The following is a 19,830-nucleotide window of genomic DNA, read 5'->3' as shown; positions in this document are numbered from 1 at the left end:
GAGAAAAAAAAAATTCAATGGATTCTTCACCCTATTCCCAAACGTGATTAAAACAGACAAAAACATTAAATTGCGCCGTTTATTGTCAACCATGGCTACCATTCCTACCAACATTGATTTTTTTTCTCTTTTTTTTATTTCAATTAAGCCCTATTCTTTTGAACTTAAAATTACCATCTTTAAATTCAGTTCAGTTCAGTTCCTATAAATTTAATTCAGCTCCTATAAGTTCTGTTTAAACAAGTTCATACAATTTATATTAACTACAAATTCATACCCCTTTTTCTAATATTGACAAATTGAAAACAAAAATAGTACGCTTTTCATTTAAATCAATGCAAAAAAAATCCAATATTAAAATTATCCAATACACATTATTCTTAAATAAAAAACAAAAAAAATGACCCTTATAATTTGTTTATGCTAAACCGCCTACTCATTACTTATTCACAAGTCCACTTATCTCATTAATATTTTTACCTTTATTTCACATATACCTTGTTAATCTCAACAGATTGAGACATGTCTGAAACAAAGCGTAAGGAAGCTATGTATAAGGTACGAAATAACATACTAAAAGACATTTGGCGAGATAATGGATTCGATGATGTCAGTGAAAATGAAGATGAAGATGAAAGTGACGAGGAGGATTATAATATGGAAAAAGATGGTTAGAAAAAAAAATGTAATATGTAATATATTTTTTATTGTAATGTATTGTAGTACTTTATAAAAAGCAAAATTGGATATATCACGCCCCCTGTTTTACTTGTTACGTCCCATGTTTTTTCATTTATTCCTAATTTGCCCTTGAGCATTCAAATTAAATTTAGTAAATTAATTATCATTTTATCCCATGTGTGTTATAGAGACGGTTTTTATAACAACTAATTATAGTTTTATCATATTGAAAAAAATGAACTAACGAACTAACTTTTCTTTACATATTTATAAACGACAATAAATAACAATAATAATATAATAACGATTTTAATTTACTAACTTTTGTGATAAAAACATAAAACTTAAAACGACCATAATTTTTTTTTTTTTTTTCTTTTGTCAAATTGAAAAGATTGTTTATCATCATACTACAGCCTTTGCTATAGCATGAGCAATCCTATTAAGGTTTCTGGGACAGTGACTAAGAGAAAACCAATGTACTGATGAGACGCAAGAAATTAAAGAACATATGATTGGAGCAGCATCCTGATGAAGGTTCCCGCAGCCGTTAACCTGAAGGACTAAATTCAAACAGCCGGAAGTTGCATCGATATGTTGAAACCCATGAGTGATAGCATTATTGCAGGCAAGTTTAAGAGTTATTGCCTCCGCTTCGAAAGCAGATTTCGCCTAGAAGGTAGCAGATTCAGTATGAAAAGTAGTCCCAAAATTATCTTGAAAGAGCCATCCCGCCGTAGCTCGCAAATTTGTCTTCCATGTAGCATCACATTTTATTCGGATATGATTTGAACAAATGGAGGGGCCAAATAGACATACCGGAAAGTGGTTTCTCAGAAGAAAAGAAGTGTCCATATCATTAACATAGTCGTCCCTAACTTCGACCATCTTGTTCCTCCGACCATTATGCACAATAAAATCATTGTTTGCACCAAGCATGATAAGATGAAAGAGACCATAAAAATCTGGTGGAGGGCTATTGAAAATAGTTCTATTCCGAAAACATTGGGACAAAAAATTGACGATTAAGAACGAAAAAACTTAGAACAGCCATAACTTTGCGCCCGGGTATCTATTTTTGATGATTTTTTTTAAAATCGCTTATCTCAACGAGACGAATGCAATGGAAAAAAAATTATTTTTAACTAATCCAGTACCTGGCCATGGCCGTATCATGTGGATTACACGACCGAGCCATGGCGGTGTCATGTGGATTACATGACACGGCCTAGGTCATGTCGTGTAATCCACATGACACGGCTATGGCCAGGTCGTGTGTTTCACACGACTGGACCAGGTAAAAATATTTTTATATTTTTTATTTTTCCATTGCATTCGTCTCGTCGAGATAAACGATTTGAAAAAAAAAATGGTAAAAAACGAACAACTGAGCGCAAAGTTATGGCCATTTTAAGTTTTTTCGTTCTTAATCGTCAATTATTTTTGTCATTTTAAATTTTAAGTTTGTATCGCAAAAAGTAACAAATTTAAAATCGCTGTTATTATTTTTGTTATTAATTAATATGGTTAGTTCGTTACTTCATTTTTTTTCCATTACGATAAAACGATAAGTATTTATTATAAAAATCGTCTTTGTAACCCATATGCGATAAAACGATAATTAGATTTACTTAATTTAATTTGAATGCTCAAGGGTAAAATATGAATAAATGAAAAAATAGAGGGCATAACAAGTAAAACAGGGGGCGTGATATAGCAAATCTCAAAAAAAAAATTAACTTATATAAAACGCAAAATTTTAATAAGTTCAGTTCGAATTCTATAAGTTCAGCCTATATAAGTTCAGATCAGGCTCTTATAAGTTCAGTTAAGCTTCTATAAATTCAGTTCAGTTCTTATAAGTTCAGTTCAATTCAGCTCTTATAAGTTCAGTTCAATTCAGCTCCTATAAGTTTAGTTCAGCAACTTAAAGTCCAAAAGAGCATGGCATTAGTACATTACTCATGCACAAACATTCCCCCAATTTTTCAGTATTTTCCCCCCAATTTTCCATTGATTCCTTCATTCTTCATCCTCTGTTATACACCCCATGATTTCCTCCATTCTTCACTCTCTATTTCTTCAATTAATTCATCCACTCATCCTCCATTATATACTCTCTATTTAATTTAATTAATTGTTCCTCTCATCATTTTCGGTCTCTCTCTCATTCATTGTAACCAAATCTTGCATTATTTTGCATTTAGAAATTTTTCTATTACACATCTTAATGATTACAACCAGTACAACAAGAATAAAAATAAAGCAATAAACATGGAATTTTTTGGCAAATTGGGGTTTATTAGCAAAATAATTAGGGAGTTGGGGTTGGTTTGAAACTATTTTGACTTATGGTGTCCACGTCATCAGTTTTTATTTTTTTTTCCAGTTTTTATGTTAAGCCGCTAAGTTAATAGTAAAGCCGCTAAGAAACCTAACGGCTTTACTATTCAAATTTTTTTTTTTTCAAAAACCGTCACCTTCTAACACTGATGACAGCCTATTCTAGAAATGAATAACCACTAAAGCCGCTAAAAAAGTTAGCGGCTTCTCTATTTCTCTATTTTTCATAAGCTTATGGCATTTACTAACAAAATTACTTGTATCAATTTTAATTTTAATTTCTATTCTTTACGTTATTTAAGCCCGTTTTATGGTTTAGGATAGTTCTTTTAATTTTGAGTATGAAAAAACTCATTGTAGTAACAAATGAGCGTTTAACTAATAAACAAATTGTTTTATATTGTAAGACGATGCTATTCTATAATTTGTGATGTACCGAGTATCTCATACTACGTCAATTTGTCCAAACAATAAGAAACAATAGAAGTATAGCTAGTCTTATACTGTCTTAAGTTAAACAATTGGTCTCCCTTGTGACGGGTTACCATTTGTGGCGGATATTTTGTGAGATAAAATGGTAACAAAATGGGTTAGTGGAGAAAGGAGACCACATGAATAGTGTTGCAGAGAGAGAAAAAGTGGGTACATTGTGAGGTAAAATGGTATCCGTCTTCAGCTTGTGACGGATATGTCATGTCTTCAATGAGAATTTGTGTAAGTTAAAACATCTCACAACCTCAATTCCTTTTTAACTTTATTTAAATCGATTCTGAGTACCGGCATAACTTATAACCGTCACAAGTACGAATTTGTGGAGAAAAAAACATGTCTCTCCACAAATAATTTATTGATAATTACCTCGTTAATATTCCTATATATAAATGAACTCTCCAAAAGCTCATATCTCAATATAATAATACTACTCCCTCCAATCCAATCCAAACTACCCATTGAATTTATTTCTGTTAAATCACAAATTTCATCAAATAAAAGTGGTCCCTTAGAAGAGATTTAAGAGAAATAAAGTCCTTAAAAACATTCATTTTTTTTTTCACAAAACGTGAGTATTGATCATTATTGTGAAAGTGATAGAAAGTAGAAGTATCACCAACACTGCCTACTATGTAAAATAGGGAAGTTAAGTAAAGGTGATCTCAATCTTCTGTGTGATGAAGACGAATGGTATAATGGACAGGCAAAACAAATGAGACTGCTTAAAATTCTTTAGTTTAATCTAAAGTACAAATTATTATTTAAAACGAATATATCTGTCTTGAATTTAAAATGATTATTTAGGGTATATTTACAAAAGCATAATACTTAGAAGTAGAGACAAGCTTGTCTTATTCATGCAAATACACCACGTCACCACTCCTAGAGTGTGAACAAGTTTTTAACATAAAATATAAGGAAAAAAAATGCAACACTACTAAACAATCCCCTGGGGCTTTGCCCCTCTTGCAAAAGGTAAGTGGGCGGGCAAATAGGGGTATTCATTCCCCACCAACTTGTACTACTCACTCTCATTATATGAGATTTTATGAGAGGGACACTATCCGTCTACAGCTTTAAACGGATAGTGTCCGTCTAAAGTGAGAGTTTGTGACTAAAGATACTCAAACCACCTGATCGGCTGATGAACACGTCAAGTAGCACCACTCTTGTTAATCGTTTGGATAGAGATTAGCTCTTCATTTGACTGATTCAATTCATTTTTCCCCATTTTTAGCAGGTTTAATGGTAATGTTGGGAATATGTTGAATTTTGGGCCAGTCTTCTCCTGATGGTGATTCGCATCTCTCCGCAAGCTCCCTCGAGCATTGTGTAAGGCTTAGTGTCTTCAAGTTGGATAGGTTGCTGATCTCGTGCGGCAACGATTTCAATCTTGGGCATTCATGTATACTAATGCTTTCTAGAGAGGTGAGGCTGTCAATCCACTCTGGAATCGACTCTAATGCTTTACATGTGTATATCCTTAGGCTTGTCAAAGAAGACATACCCTGATACTCCTCAGGAATATGTTCCATTTCACTATTGTCAAAACTTAGGAGACGGAGCGTGGGAAGGTAGTTTTTGAGGAGGATGACTGGTTGTCTCTGCTTAACACCCACATTCACATTTGAAGGACCGCATCTTTGCTCTGCTACATCGTTGGGTTTCCCAACAACGAGAGTATGTAAAGAAGAAATACCTTGTAGAAACACTTGGGCCATTGAAATCACCAACTCCATGTCCATTTTCACCTCCTCCAATCTGGGAAATGCAGGCATCAATTTCAGGAGTTGATTCTGGCTCTGATCTTGAGCGGACTCTGGCATATTCCACCACCCCTTCAACTCAGGTATGTTCCAGAGGGTGAGGTTTCTAAGGGACGGGAATAAGGGAACGGAAGGGTGCTCTTCTACAAGACCTACCATGTTGCTACTATCATTTTCTATGTACTCCACCTTATCCAATTTTTTTAAGACTAGTATCTCAAGATGAGGGAGTCTTCCAAAGGAGCAAATATTTATGTATTCTTTGCAATCAGTTATAAAAATAGATTTAACATTTGGTAACCAGCAATGGATTCCTTCTCCCATCCAACTTGGCAACCTCTTTCCTCCATAGTTCTTTATACACAAGTGTTCTAGATGAGCGCCAGGTTTGAGGTTCTCTAGCACCATCTCGTCCTCTATTCTACTCTCTCTAAAATCCATAGTAAACTCAGTGATATCTTTCTTGTCCAGATTTACAGCTTTGGCTTCTGACACTAAATCATTTGATCGATCACCCAAAACGATTTTCAACTCGCCCTTAAGATTATCAAGATAGCCTAGGTCTGCCAGATCACAAGCCAACTTAGTCTTGGATACACACGGAGTGAGAGAGGTTCTTGGTTTTCCCACAATGAAATGGTCTAGTATTTCAAGACCTGTCAGACTCCGCAATCCCTTGGGCATGTGACTCAGATTGTCACAACCAGAGAGGTAAAGGTGTCTCAGCATCATTAGCTTGTTTATGTCCTCCGGCAACTCTTCAAGACTCAAACAGTCGGATAGGTCAAGAAAATATAGATTCACTAGATGTGTAATTGAGTCAGGGAGTTTACGGATAGAGTTGTGCGAAAAATCAAGATACCTCAAGTGGATCAGTTTGCCTAGTGATCTTGGTAGTTTTTTTATCCCTACCGCACGCATCCGCAGTACCCTCAAGGACTGAATTCTGAATATAGAAATATCGATTAATGGGAAAAGTCTAACTGTGTTATAATAGGAAATCCAACCTTGTGATGGAAGAGGAAGAAGGAACGATTTCAACTGCTTGATTTTGAATAGTGATGATGGGACTTTCAAAGAAGGGTCCTCTTCTGCAAAATGGTATGATACATGACAAACTCTCTCATCAAATTCATTTGTATTTGAATCAGCCATTTTATACTTGAACCCACCAATCGACAGCACTAAATCGTGCATCAGGTTGTGCATCCAAAAAACATCAGGGCACTTAAACCTATCCCTGTCGTCAGAGTAGAAAAATCCTCGATTAAGCAAGCACAACACATAACCTTCAGCCACCTTTTCTAGATTTTGGTCGGTATACTCGCCCTCAACATATCCCATGGCAATCCAAAGAGGAATGAGATAACTTTTTGCGAACAAAAATCCCTTTGGGAACAGAGAGCAGTATAGAACACATAGTTTTAGCTTAGTACCTAATTGATCATAACTGAGTTTGAGTGAGCCTAAGACGTCACGGCCATATGATGTAAAATTTGCAAGCTGAGCATTCCTAAATGCTTGCCATTCCTGGACAGTAGGTTTCCCAGCTAAAAGGCTTCCAATTGCCTGTATAATAAGGGGAACTTTGGGACACATCTCTGAAATCTGTTTCAAGATAGCCTCCACCCCTGGCTCATGCCACTGTGTAACAGCCACATGTCGAAAGAGGAGCAAAGAGTCATCATCTCCTAAATCACTAACCATTAATGGGTCTTGGGTTCCAATAATTCTAGCAACCGTGTTGCTACGTGTGGTAATGAGAACTTGACTTCCCTGAGCCCCGACCCTAAGCAGGACTGTCAATTCTTTCCATTTTGTTCTCAAACGGTCGTCCTCCCACACACCATCCAAAACAAGCAGAAACCTCTTCCCGGCAATTGCATGATATAGACACCGTTTGAGCTGATCGATATCGTAGTTGAGAGCTTTTTTATCAGTAGCACACGTCACCATCTGCCGTAACACATCCTTGACATTAAAATATTGGGTGGCGAAAACCCAAAGCTGCAAATCAAAATATTTTTTAATCCTTTCATCATTGTAAACATACTGAGCTAATGTAGTCTTCCCAACTCCACCCATCCCAATAATGGAAGCAACAGGGAGTACACCAGCAGCAGCGGAGTCGTCTAACAGTAAGCCTACCATTTTATCCCTGTCTCCATCTCGTCCAATTACCAAATCAGTACTCATATAAGATCCTGATACATTGCTCAATGTTTGGGTTTGGTTCAAAGATGGAGAGTTAAAGATGGTTCCAATTTGGGCATGACTTGGAATGCGACTCAGTTCTCCCGAAATATCCTTGATTTTACCAGCATCCTTGAGAGGTGAGGTAAGTTGGTTTGAAGTAGAACAGAACAAGCGCACCTCTTTGGTGAACTTATTTCCGCTCATGAGTTGTTTCTGCTTGGCTTTTACAGCCTTTTCATCTTGGAAATCGATTAGTTTGGCAAGAACGCCTTCAAGCTTCTCGAGCACGTTTCGCTGAGAATGACTACACTCCTGTGAATATGCGTCAAGTAGTGCAGCTTCAATGGTATTTTTGTATTCCTGAAGCCCTTTTATTTGGGAATCAATGTCAGCTGCACTGACTATTTTCCCCCATACATCGGAACCCACTTTTTCCCCAATAGTTTTAAGCAACTCAATCACCACCGATTCTGCCATTTTGCCCTCTCACTCTGCCCTTTTAATAGAAGGTTTTGTGTTTGGTTTTGATATAGATTACTTGATTTGGTGTATTTAGACTGAAGTATTGTGAAATATGATAATAATATGCGAACAAGGAAATTTAGACTGAAGTATTGTTGTTAAGAGGATGATAGATTGATTGGTACTATTTCCGACTCACAATCACATTATTTATATAGTGAACAAGGAAATTTCCAGGAATTGGGAAAGAAATGAGAGGAAACTATGGAAGCATCATACTGTTGAATTTTCTTATGAACATAAAATTGGCCGGCCAGTCGGGTATTCAAGAATTGATGTGTTGTTGCAATTAGTCTTTCTTTGTACATTATTTCCGAGTAACGAGAGTGAAGAAGAGGATGAATCAAAAGGGTGTCCACAGGAATTGGGAAACAAAAGAGAGGTTAGCAATTAGCTGATCAGTATTGTAGTTTCGGATGCATTACACTTTAATTTTGTTTTGAACACTCAAGGCCGTGTTGTTGACTCATGAATTGATGTCGGTAAAGCTACGATCAATAAACCAAATGATGGCATTGTGACTTAAACCCGTAAGACGTATACAGGCGTTTTGGCTAAGTAGTTCATTAAGCCCGGATTGCTTTACTTTTTTTTTTGGTATCAAAGAAACGGCGGAAATGCAAGAAAAATTGAAATGACAAAAAAGAAGGGTAAAATTAAGTTAAAATAAAATAAAATTACCTGGGATGAGAGTAAAGGACGAGGTGAATGTAGTGAGGAATTGGTGTAATCAATTGTAGTGAAGATTGAAGCTAAAGATCCCAACACCGGCCCCGGGTAATAGAAAATCTCCATTGTTTGTTTTTCTCAGATGAAAGAAGAGAGAAGATGGGGTAATTTTTCTATTTGTTTTACCCAAATTATCGTTTTTTTTGGTATTAGTTTACTTGGGCCATGTTTTTTCGGATTTAATTTCAGCTCATTTTAGTTTAGCGCTGCTTTATTCAATTTAATTTTGTTCCGTTTAATTTATTTCTTCACAAATTAATTCCTAACTAGTTTTAGAGCCTGAAAATTACGGGATCGTTAATAAATGATTGTGTTTAAGTGTTTAATTTGTGAATAACTTATATGGAGTAGTCTCTCTCAATCATTTGTTTAATTTTAATTAAAAAACCACTCACAAATAATTAAAAAAAAAAAAAGATAAATACATGAACACGACTGAGGGAGTAGTATTTTAAAACAAAAGTTTAATACACTCCAATTTTTTGATTCCGGATGATAGGCAAACCAAAATGTGAATAGCTTGATTGTTTTGAAGCGACGACACGGCCCGTCAAATTTTACTTTCGGGTACTTGTGGTCTTATGGACAATCTTGACGCCATAGAAGTATTGGAGCATGAATTTGCGCTCCGTTGTTGTCCCCTGTTTTCAAAGGATTTAAAAATACGAGTACAAATGGCTACCAATAAAACAAAACATTAAAAGAAGTCACCCTTCCATATATGAACAAATTGCATTGAAATTTATTTTCTACTCCATATGCTGTTACAAATCTCCTAACTTCGAAATATATAACGTGTTACTTTCATTCATTATCCTTTCTTTCTCTACAAAATTATCATCTTCTTATTACTTCACTTATAGTAACTACACATACAGATATAAAATTTAAATAAATACTCCTGTCAAAATCCTAAAACTCGTACAATATGGATAATTATGCTAATCTCGTAAAAATATTTCTAACTGGGTATACAAAATAATTATGCGAAGTTCAAAGCACATCCATCTTAGGATCGCATTAACATATACATACCTCCTACAATAACATCATTAGTTAAATTATCAATTTAATTAATTGAATTGACACCTCCAATTAAGGCTATTAAATATAAATAAATGAACAAAGAGAAAAAGAAAAAGGAGACACGAAATTCCAATAAAATACTCTAAATTACAGAGAGAACAAAAAAAACTGACTCTTGTAAGGACGGGTAATGTTGGTTTGGACAACCTGGAATCAAATAAGACAATATGAATTATTATTTGAATGAGATTTTATAGAAAGAAAATCAATGACTCTCAATTTTTTCGTTTGAGTTGCAAATGATTTCTTCAATTGCCTCTTTAATTAATGGTTTTTCTATTGCCTCTTTAGTTAATGATTCTTCCATTGTCTCTTTATTATTTGATCATTGCTTTGATCGGCTTAAAGATTATAGAATATGAAAGGTTTTATTCACCAACAAACATTGCAACTTGCCTCTTTATTGCTTGAATGGAGATATTGTTTTTATTGTCGTTTTTGTGCATTTTAAAGTACTCAGCCCTATGTTTATCTTGCAAAGAAACGGTCGTGAACTTTTATGTGAGAAACTTTAACAACTATATTTAAAATATCACATTTTGTGTTCTAATAATATACTTCGTAGTATATATATAAGATTAGATTTGGGACCAAAAGTAAGAGAGTAAAGTAAGGATCAAAACTTTATAGGTGAACTCTAATAATTATTAGTAGTAGTATAAGATGAGTAAAACTAATTACACATTTCTCGGAATCAAGCAATAAATAGAGATTTATGCATATACAATTCCAAACATAGCTTCTTCATATTCGATCATTCATCAAAAATTATAATCAAAAAAATACTATTATACTTCATACGAAATATTAGCCTTTCCTAATTCACGAGAAAATAAAATATAAACAAATCATTCAAAAAAAAATATTTATCCAAAAAATACTGTGAGTTACAGAATAGTATATTTGATTGGAAAAAAAATGATTTAAAGGCTTGAAAGCATTGGAATTGGAACAATGAATTGGAGAATAAGAATCGGTTTCTAACTAATTATTAATCATGCATAATATTTAGGTAATATTTATTATGCATATTATAACACTATGATAAGATCAAATTGACATATGTGCATCGTACATTAACAATTTGGCTAAGCAATTTGATTTGTAACATGTTTAACAAAATATAAATAGAACATAAGTGTTACAAAGGAGACTAAAGTGTAGGAAAGAGTGAAGGACAATAATGTTACAACATGTCAAGTACTTATTAAAGATTTTTGCTACCACTCGATATTTCAAATACACCATTGTAGAAAAAGAAAAACCGACAAAAATGAAAGAGTCATCACAAACCAAGAAAAAATATGTAAAGAAGTTCCATAGCCATTATTTCCAATCTCGTGCATTGTTATTGATATGTGAGTATTTCATTCTCCTATAATATTAATACAAACAAACACAAAAAAATAACTAATAAAATTCTAATCATAATAAAAATTGTTCCGGGTGTGATTCCAGAGCAGATATTTGTTACCACTCGTGGCTTGTCGAATGATGTCTTTGCTTGACTTCCCTTCGGCCTCTCCTGAAACAATGAACAAACTGAGGGCTCGGCTTGGTACCGAGCGTACTCACTCCGACGCTCAAGTCAGTAAACTTAAAGAGATTAAGTTGTGTGTTACTTGGCGAATTATATTGTAGAGAGATAAGGAAGATAATACCAGTTTATGTGTGATATTTGGATGAATTGTGGATCTCCTTCTCGTTGAGAGAAGTGGAGTATTTATAGACTTTCACCTTTTGTCACGTAGTGGCCAAGTGGCTAGCAGGTGGAAAGACTGTCTTGCCCTCGGCCGAGGGACCCGTGGCAGGCCGGCAGGCCTGGTTGGCTCCATGCCGAGGGGGCCGGATATGAGTATGCTGATATGCCTCTCGGCCGGCTAGTTGCCGAGACCGAGGAGTGAGTGACAGGCCGGCAGGCTTCTGTCGGCTAGGCTGTCCTTCTGTTTGACTTGTTGTCTTTTAGCTTTGACCTTGGTCAAGATGTTGACTCGGTCAGCGGGTGCAGAATATGCCCCATCAATTTGCCCCCAGCGTAGTCTATGCCGTGGTATGGACCTTCGATGAGTGTTGAGCGTATTCTGCGCATGTTTCATCGCCGAGCTTCTTCCTCGGCTTGATCATGTTATGGCCGTACCATATCCCCCCTCCACATGGTTGTGTAATGGACATCCGATGTGGAAAAGAAAATGACGCTGGCCGAGACCAGGGTTGAGAGTGCCGGTTGTTTTTGATTGCCCCCGGCCGGTGCTACCTAGCTTGGTTGATCATGTGGCCGGCGGAGAACGGATACTTAGGAGTTTGTTGAGGAAGATGGATAGGCAAAGAGATATGAAGGGGCGTGTTGAAGACGTTTGGTCACTGTTGCGTTGATTGACGTTCAACTGTTGCGACGATTGACATTCCGTGGCTGCATGTCTGACACGTGTCTGTTCGCTGATTGGCTGACGTTTCATGGGCTGTGCCCTGATTGGTCCTTCTTCGTGGGCTTTCCTCTATAAATAGGGCAGTTAGCCCCTGATTTTGGCTACCAATTTCATTTTCTCTAAAATTTTCTTCTCTCTAAATTTTTCAAGGGCTTCTTTCTCTTCTAATCTTCAGAATCGTTACTTCGGCTAGTGCTTTTCTTCAAGGTAAACAAACAAATTTTTCTCAATCTCTTATTTTGTTAAGTAACTGTTGCTACCATGTCTGCTGCTGACGCCGGGCCTAGTACTTCTGCGCCGGGGGGTTCCTCGTCGCGTCCTGATGAGGAGGAGGTATTGGTTGTCACTCCGTTGAACGTTGGAGGTCCCAGGCCGCTCTCTCCATAATTTGATGAGCGATCCTTGGAGGATTTTGATGATGACGATGTTGGGGATGATTTTGGTGATGAGGAAAGGACTCACTCTGGTGAGGAGAGGCCGCATCTCCTGGATCACGGCGAGGCCTGTACGACTGGTCCTGATCATGCTTGGACAAATAAGTTCACCAATTGTTCCGGCGAAACACTTTTCGAGGGCCATTTCTTCTTCGGCAGGGGATATAAAATTGTTATCCCTGAGGAGGGTCAGGCCGTCTGTTGCCCTCCCCCGGGTTGCATCGGCGTATACCTCAGACACCTGGAGTATGGGCTCCGGTTTCCTCTGAATGCATACGTTTGTGCCATAATTAAAGCAATGAACGTCGCTGTGGCGCAGCTCCATCCGTTGGCCATTAGGACGATTGTTGGCTTTGTGTGGCTATGCCAGTTTAAGGGGGAGGCTCCGACAGTTAACTTGTTCCGCCGGCTTCATCATCTTCGGCCGTCAACCCCCGGTAAAGTGGGGTGGTACAGCGTGCAGACGAAGTCGGGCTACGTTTCTGTGTCCAAGATTACCTCTTGTAAGGACTGGAAGAGGCGGTGGGTGTACGTCAAGGTGCCGGAGGACTACCCCTTGCCTCAGTCGTTCCAGAGCGAGGTTCACTTGCGGTGCGAGAGCCGGGGAGAGTATGAGAAATATGTCTCCCGGAGTAAGCTCAAGATGGACGCCGTGAAGGTCTATCTCAAAGAGGACGAGAGGCGGGCAATGCGGCTGTTTGTTGCTGAAAAGGACCATACGCCGAAGGGATGGTTGCCCCCGACGCAGATCATTCTTCAGGACGAGCCGCTCTGCCACGTCGGCCTCATACCGGCCCTTAGCCAGGGTGAGTGGGGTCGGTGTGAGGCCCATTTTTGCTTTTTATGTTTCTTTATCTTGGCCTTGGTTTATCTTCTTTTGGGTAATTCCTTGCTTTGTTTCTCTTACAGACCATTTTGGCCCGAATCTGTCTGAGGATCTCCTCGAGAGGATGAGACTTGATAAGGACAAGAACGTTGTAAATTTGCATCCTAAGGCTGAGACGCGTGATCGCAGACCGGCGCCGAATGATCTCATGGATCTGCAGCTGAAGGCATTGGATGTGACGGTGGCCCAGGCGAAGGTTGCCAGTAAAATTCCGGGCCGAACGCGAAAAGCAAAGTCTTCGAAGGCGACGGCGTCAACTTCAATTCAGCCTCCAATCCCTTCAATCCAAAAGGAGACGGTGGTGGTCGTCGATATCACCGGTGATGAGACCACCGATGCAGAGAAATCTCCTCTTTTTCGTAAGAGGAAAGAGACTGCTTCCGCCGCTGTTGCCGCTGCTACTGCTACTGAGGCCGGCGAAGAAATGGGGCCATCTGGCCCTCTGCCTAAGAAGCCCAGGACTGGTACGGATCTAACTTGTGGCTCAGATTTAGCTGGTTCATTAGGCGTTCCTGATGACAGGCTCTCCGGCATGTCAATGAATGTTGACAACATTGACATGGATGCTTTGTCCGCATTTTTTGTAGATCAACCGCCGTCATCTACCGGTCCTACTGAACGGCGTGCTGAGAAGCGACCTGCGCAGACGGGTGGCAAAGATGCCACCGTCGTTTCCTCCTTTCCGAAGCCTACACCCGCCCAGATTAGGTCGGAGGGCATAAGTTTGTCCAGGATATTGGCGAAGTGGGTTGACGTGGCCGGTGCTCATATCATGGAGCAGGAAAAGGTCATGGCTGAAGTTGCCCCACAGCTTGAGCAGCTCAGGCTTGAGCTCGCTGCTGCGAAGAAGGAAGCTGAGGGGGCCAAGGCTGAGGCTGAAAAGACGGTCCTTGCCGAGCAAAAACTTAGGGAGGATGCTGAAAAGGCAGCCCTTGCTGAGAGAGCCAAGGCTGAGGCTGCGGGGGCTGAAGCCGCTAAGCTGCTGGAGGAGCGTGACAAGCTTCAGGCCGTCGTCGACTTCACTGGTAAGAAGAGGGACGAATGGAAGTCTATGTTCCAGGCCCAGGGGAAGGTGCTTCGGAATATGAAGGCTATCATCGCACAGAGGCAGTTGGACATTGAGAAGCTTCAAAGTGTCATTCTTCCTAACATGTGCGCCCAATACCGGGACCTGGCCGAAGAAGCCGCCAGGGAAGTGATTGGGGAGCTCTATGCTGATGGTTCCTTTTCGTGGCAAAAATTTGACGAGCTGTTTGATGACAAGCTTGATGCTAAGGCGCAAGCCGCGGAGGAGAAGACTGCGAAGGAGGGAAGGGTGAAGAAGGAGGAAGAGGAGGCGGCGTTGGAGGCGATCGGTGCTGAAATAGCGAGGGCGGGCAGGGAGGAGGCTGAGAAGGTAAAGGCAGCCGAAGCTGAAGCTGCCAAGTCGCCGGCTAGTTGCCGAGACCGAGGAGTGAGTGACAGGCCGGCAGGCTTCTGTCGCCTAGGCTGTCCTTCTGTTTGACTTGTTGTCTTTTAGCTTTGACCTTGGTCAAGATGTTGACTCGGTCAGCGGGTGCAGAATATGCCCCATCAATTTTCCCCCAGCGTAGTCTATGCCGTGGTATGGACCTTCGATGAGTGTTGAGCGTATTCTGCGCATGTTTCATCGGCTAGCCGAAGCTGAAGCTGCCAACCCAGATGATGCTGCTGATGTCGCCGGTGGCGAGCAGCTACCGGCATAGGGAGACGGGCGGTCGTTACCAGGTTCACCCGGCGTCTCGGATAGCTTCAGCTGTTCGGGGGCCAATTATTAAGTCTTTCCTCCCTGCCATCTTTTGGCCCTTCATGATATGTCTGTAACCTTTTGCTCTACTTTTCCTTGTTTTTTGTAAAACTTTGGTAGGTTGTGTTTTGGCTTATCCCTATGGGGACGGCCGTCGTATGCATTCTCCTTGTAATCATTTTCAATAAAGTTTGTCTTATTGGCTCTCGGCTTGGTCGGGGCTTTGATCACCATTCTTCACTTGTCTTCTTGCGTTATTAATTGAGCGCTTTTTTCGTTTTTACCTTCGGCTTGGCCGAGAAAGTTAGAATGCGTATCTCAACTGTGCTTAACATCTTTTAAACATGTTGGCATGTTGGTCGCTTCCTCTTTCACTCTCGGTCTGGCCGAGGCGTCCGATTTGCGCTTCCCAACCGCCGTTGTGAACATGTTAGCGTATCGACCGTTGTGTCCCCGTCACTCTTGGCTTTGGCCGAGGTAATCGAGGTTACGGCTCGACAGCGTTCGTATCTGTAGACATATTGATCGCTTCCTCTGCCAGGCCTTCGGTTGGCGGAGGCGGCTAGAATTGCGTCTCAACTGTACTTATACGTTCCTAAGGCATGTTGATCGATTCCTCTGCCAGGCCTTCGGTTGGCCAAGGCGGCCAGAATTGCGTCTCAACCGCGCTGGTAGTGACTGTCGTGGTGTCTACTTCTTGGGGTGACTGCCCGGCTTGGGCCGCGACGTCTACCTCGATTATGACTACGGAGAGGACAAACACTTTGATGGAAAACTTGAATGATTCTTCATTGGATATAATCACGCGTTGGGGTGCCCACAATAGTTTTGGACACCTCCGCCGCTATACAAAGTATTTCCTTAGGTTGTCAGTGTTCCAATGGCTCATCAAAGGCACACCCTCCATGTCAGTCAGCCGGTATGTACCCGGCCTCATTTCCTCAACCACTTTGTAGGGACCCTCCCAGTTGGCCGTCATCTTTCCATGGATATTTCCTTTGTTGGTGGCGGCTGACTTTCTTAGGACTAGATCCCCTACTTTTAAATCCCTTTTGTGGACTCTCCGGTTGTAGGCTCTTCTCATTCGGTTCTGGTATACTGCCAGGTTGAGGCGTGCCGTGTCTCGGCTCTCTTCGACCAGGTCTAGGGAGGCTCTCAGGCCTTCCTCGTTTTCAACCGGGTCAAAGGTAGCCGTTCTGAATGTTGGCACCGCTGCTTCAATTGGCAGGACGGCTTCGGACCCGTAGACTAAGTGAAACGGACTGTACCCCGTTGCTTCTTTCTCCGTGGTTCGAAGGGACCACAGGACGCCGGGCAGTTCATCGGCCCATCTTCCCTTTAGGTCTTCCACTTTCTTCTTCAAACCGTTGAGTATGGTTTTATTGGCTGCTTCCGCCTGTCCGTTGCTCTGAGGGTGGCAGACGGAGGAGTATGCAAACTTGATACCGAGCTCTTCTAACCAACTCATTATCATGTCGCTCCAAAACTCTCGGCCGTGGTCAAATACCATGACTTGGGGTAACCCAAAACGAGTTATGACATTTTCCCAGATTACCTTTCTTACGGCCGCCGTGGTATTCGGAGGTACTGCTACAGCTTCAACCCATTTGGTGAAGTAGTCAACGGCGGCGATCAAGAACTTTATTCCTCCGGAGGCCGTTGGAAATGGCACTAGCAGATCCATCCCCCACTGTGCAAAAGGAAGGGGACTAAGTACCGGTTGCAGGTCCCGGGAAGGAGCATGTATCACCGGAGCATGCATCTGACAGTTTGTGCACTTCTTGGTCTTTGTTCTGGAATCTTCAAGCATGGTGGGCCAGAAGTAGCCGGCTCGGAGAGCTTTGTGGGCTAGTGTTCTTGCCCTCATGTGGTGTCCACAGATGCCTTCGTGAATCTCTGTCAGTATTAGCTCCGCGTCGGCTGGGCCGACACATTTCAAGAGTGGCATTATCACGGACCTCCTGTATAATTCTCCTTCAAACACCAAGTACCTTGTTGCGATCCTCTTTATCTTCTGCGAGAGACTGCGATCCTTCGGTAACTCAAATGTCAGTTTATACTTCATTATCGGAGTCATCCACGTCGTCTCGGCCTCCACGTCGCCCACCATGCCGACGGTCTCAGTGATGCTTTTTGCATTCCTGATGTCCACCAACACGGTTCGGCTGACGTTCTTGATGCTTGAACTAGCAAGTTTTGAGAGAGCGTCAGCTCGGTTGTTCTCAGACCTGGGGATGCATTGGATTTGGAAAGATTTCAATTTTCCTGTGTCAGCTTTTACCTTTTCCAGGTATCTTACCATCCCATCGTCTCGCGCCTCATACTCTCCTCTGATTTGGTTAGTCACCAATAGTGAGTCTGTCTTTAACACAATGTGTTCTGCTCCGGCAGCTCTAGCTAGCTCGACTCCGGTTATCACCGCCTCGTATTCGGATTCGTTGTTTGAGGCCGAGAAGTTAAATTTCAAGGCATACTCAAACTCGTCCCCGTTTGGGCTGATGATAAGGATGTCGGCTCCTGAGCTGTTCGTCGTGGAGGATCCGTCGGTGTACACTTTCCATACTCCGGGATTTGGTTCTTCTTTATATGTGCACTCGGCCAGGAAGTCTGCAAGTGCCTGCCCCTTTATTGAAGGCCTTGGTTTGTACTGGATGCCGAAACCGGATAGTTCCACTGCCCATTTGATAAGCCTGCCAGATTGTTCGAATTTTTCCAATGCCTTCTCCAACGGCTGGTCGGTTAAGACCGTCACGGGATGTGCGTCGAAGTAAGGTTTTAACTTCCTTGCGGCAACGACGACAGCGAAGGCTGCTTTTTCAATCAGTGGGTAATTTCTCTCGGCGGCCAGCAATGTATGGCTGATAAAGTAGATTGGGTGCTGCTGCTTGTTCTCTTCTCTGACGATCACGGCACTGACCGTGGCCGAGGTAACTGCTAAATATAGATATAGCGTCTCCCCCAGCATCGGCCTGGACAGGGTCGGCAGTGTCAGAAGGTGAGCTTTCAGTTGCCTGAAAGCTGTGCTCTGCTGCTCCCCCCAGTTGAAGTCTTTATTCCCTTTTAGCACTGTAAAGAATGGAGTGCTTTTGTCGGCCGACCGAGAGATGAAGCGGGCAAGAGCTGCCATCCTCCCGGTCAGCGTCATTACCTCTTTTCTGTTCCTCGGCTCCGGCAGGTCCAGTATTGCTTGGACTTTCTCTGGATTGGCATCAATGCCCCTGGCACTGACAAGTACGCCGAGGAACTTGCCGGCCCGGACACCGAAGTTGCATTTCTTTGGGTTCAGCTTCATCTTGTATTTCCTTAGTGAACAAAATGTCTCGTGTAAATCGGCTAAGTGCTCGCTGTCAGACTTGCTTTTTACAATAGCATCGTCGACGTAAGCCTCAACGTTTCGCCCTTTTTGATTTTGGAACACTTTGTCCACCAGCCTTGTGTAAGTTGCGCCGGCGTTCTTCAAACCGAACGGCATCATTTTATACATGAATGTGCCGTCTCTGGTGATGAATGCGCATTTAGGCATGTCTTCTTCGGCCATGAATACTTGATGGTACCACGAGAAGGCGTCGTCCGGCGAGGCTCGGATAGTGTAGCTGCCGTGGCGTCAATTAAACTATCTATCCGAGGCAAAGGATAACAATCTTTGGGGCATGCTTTATTAAGGTTGGTAAAATCTACACACATTCTCCATGCCCCTGGTGATTTCCTCACCATTACAACATTAGCTAGCCACTCTGGGTAAGTACAAGGCATGATAAAGCCCGCCGCTAGTAATTTGTCTACTTCGGCTTTGATGGCTTCGTCTTTCTCGGCTGATGAGTTCCTCATCTTCTGCTTGACAGGGCGAGCGGTGGGGAGGACGTTTAGCTTGTGAACAATCACCTCCCGGCTCACCCCTGGCATCTCGGCCGCTGAGTAGGCGAAGACATATTTATTCTTCCTCAGCAGGTCTAGGAGGTCGGCTCTGAATTTTGGCTCCAGGTTGACACCGACAGTTACGGTGCGGCCTGGGTCAATCTCTACTTCTTCGGTCTCGGCTCCCTCGACCATGCCGACAGTGCTATTCATGAGGTCGCCCTCCTGTTGTAAGGATGGGCTTTTGCCCTTCTCGGACTTCGCCACTTTGAAGGATTGCATATTGCACCCTCTGGCAGATATCTGGACATTGACTACTTCGTCCTTTTCGTTCTTTGAGACGAGCTTATGCGCTTCCCCCCGGTCCGAGACATACATCAGTGTCAGGGCCCGGATGGACATTACTGCGTCGGCCTCGCTCAGAGTGACTCGGCCTATGAGAACGTTGTAGGCAGACGAGCCGTCAATGACCACGAACTCAGACATAACATTCTTAGCCGCATTCCCCTCGCCGAACATCACCGGTAGTCTGATTAACCCCAGGGGTACCAGGCCGTCCCCAGAAAAGCTATACAACGGGTTGGTGTAGGGGCTTAAGTCTTCAATCTTCAGGCCGAGATTGAGAAAGCATTCCCTGTACATGATGTTC

General features: G+C 41.8%; 1 protein-coding gene across 1 annotated transcript; it reads right to left on the bottom strand.

The window, feature by feature from the left end:
- Positions 1-4,351: 4,351 nt before the first annotated feature.
- LOC141656745 (disease resistance protein RGA2-like) lies at positions 4,352-8,842 on the bottom strand. The gene is made up of 2 exons (XM_074463773.1): positions 8,682-8,842; positions 4,352-8,294 (listed from the first exon to the last, which is right to left on the bottom strand). Exon 2 carries the CDS (start codon positions 7,953-7,955, stop codon positions 4,734-4,736), a length of 3,222 nt encoding a protein of 1,073 aa, XP_074319874.1. The 5' UTR covers positions 7,956-8,294; positions 8,682-8,842; the 3' UTR covers positions 4,352-4,733.
- Between the last annotated feature and the right edge of the window lie 10,988 nt (positions 8,843-19,830).

Source organism: Silene latifolia, chromosome 5 (assembly GCF_048544455.1).
Source record: "Silene latifolia isolate original U9 population chromosome 5, ASM4854445v1, whole genome shotgun sequence".
Taxonomy (NCBI): domain Eukaryota; kingdom Viridiplantae; phylum Streptophyta; class Magnoliopsida; order Caryophyllales; family Caryophyllaceae; genus Silene; species Silene latifolia.
This window is presented reverse-complemented; position numbering and strand designations above follow the sequence as displayed.

Coding starts and splice junctions, on each gene's coding strand:
- LOC141656745 (XM_074463773.1), bottom strand. CDS start 7,955: ATGGCAGAATCGGTGGTGATTGAGTTGCTTAAAACTATTGGGGAAAAA.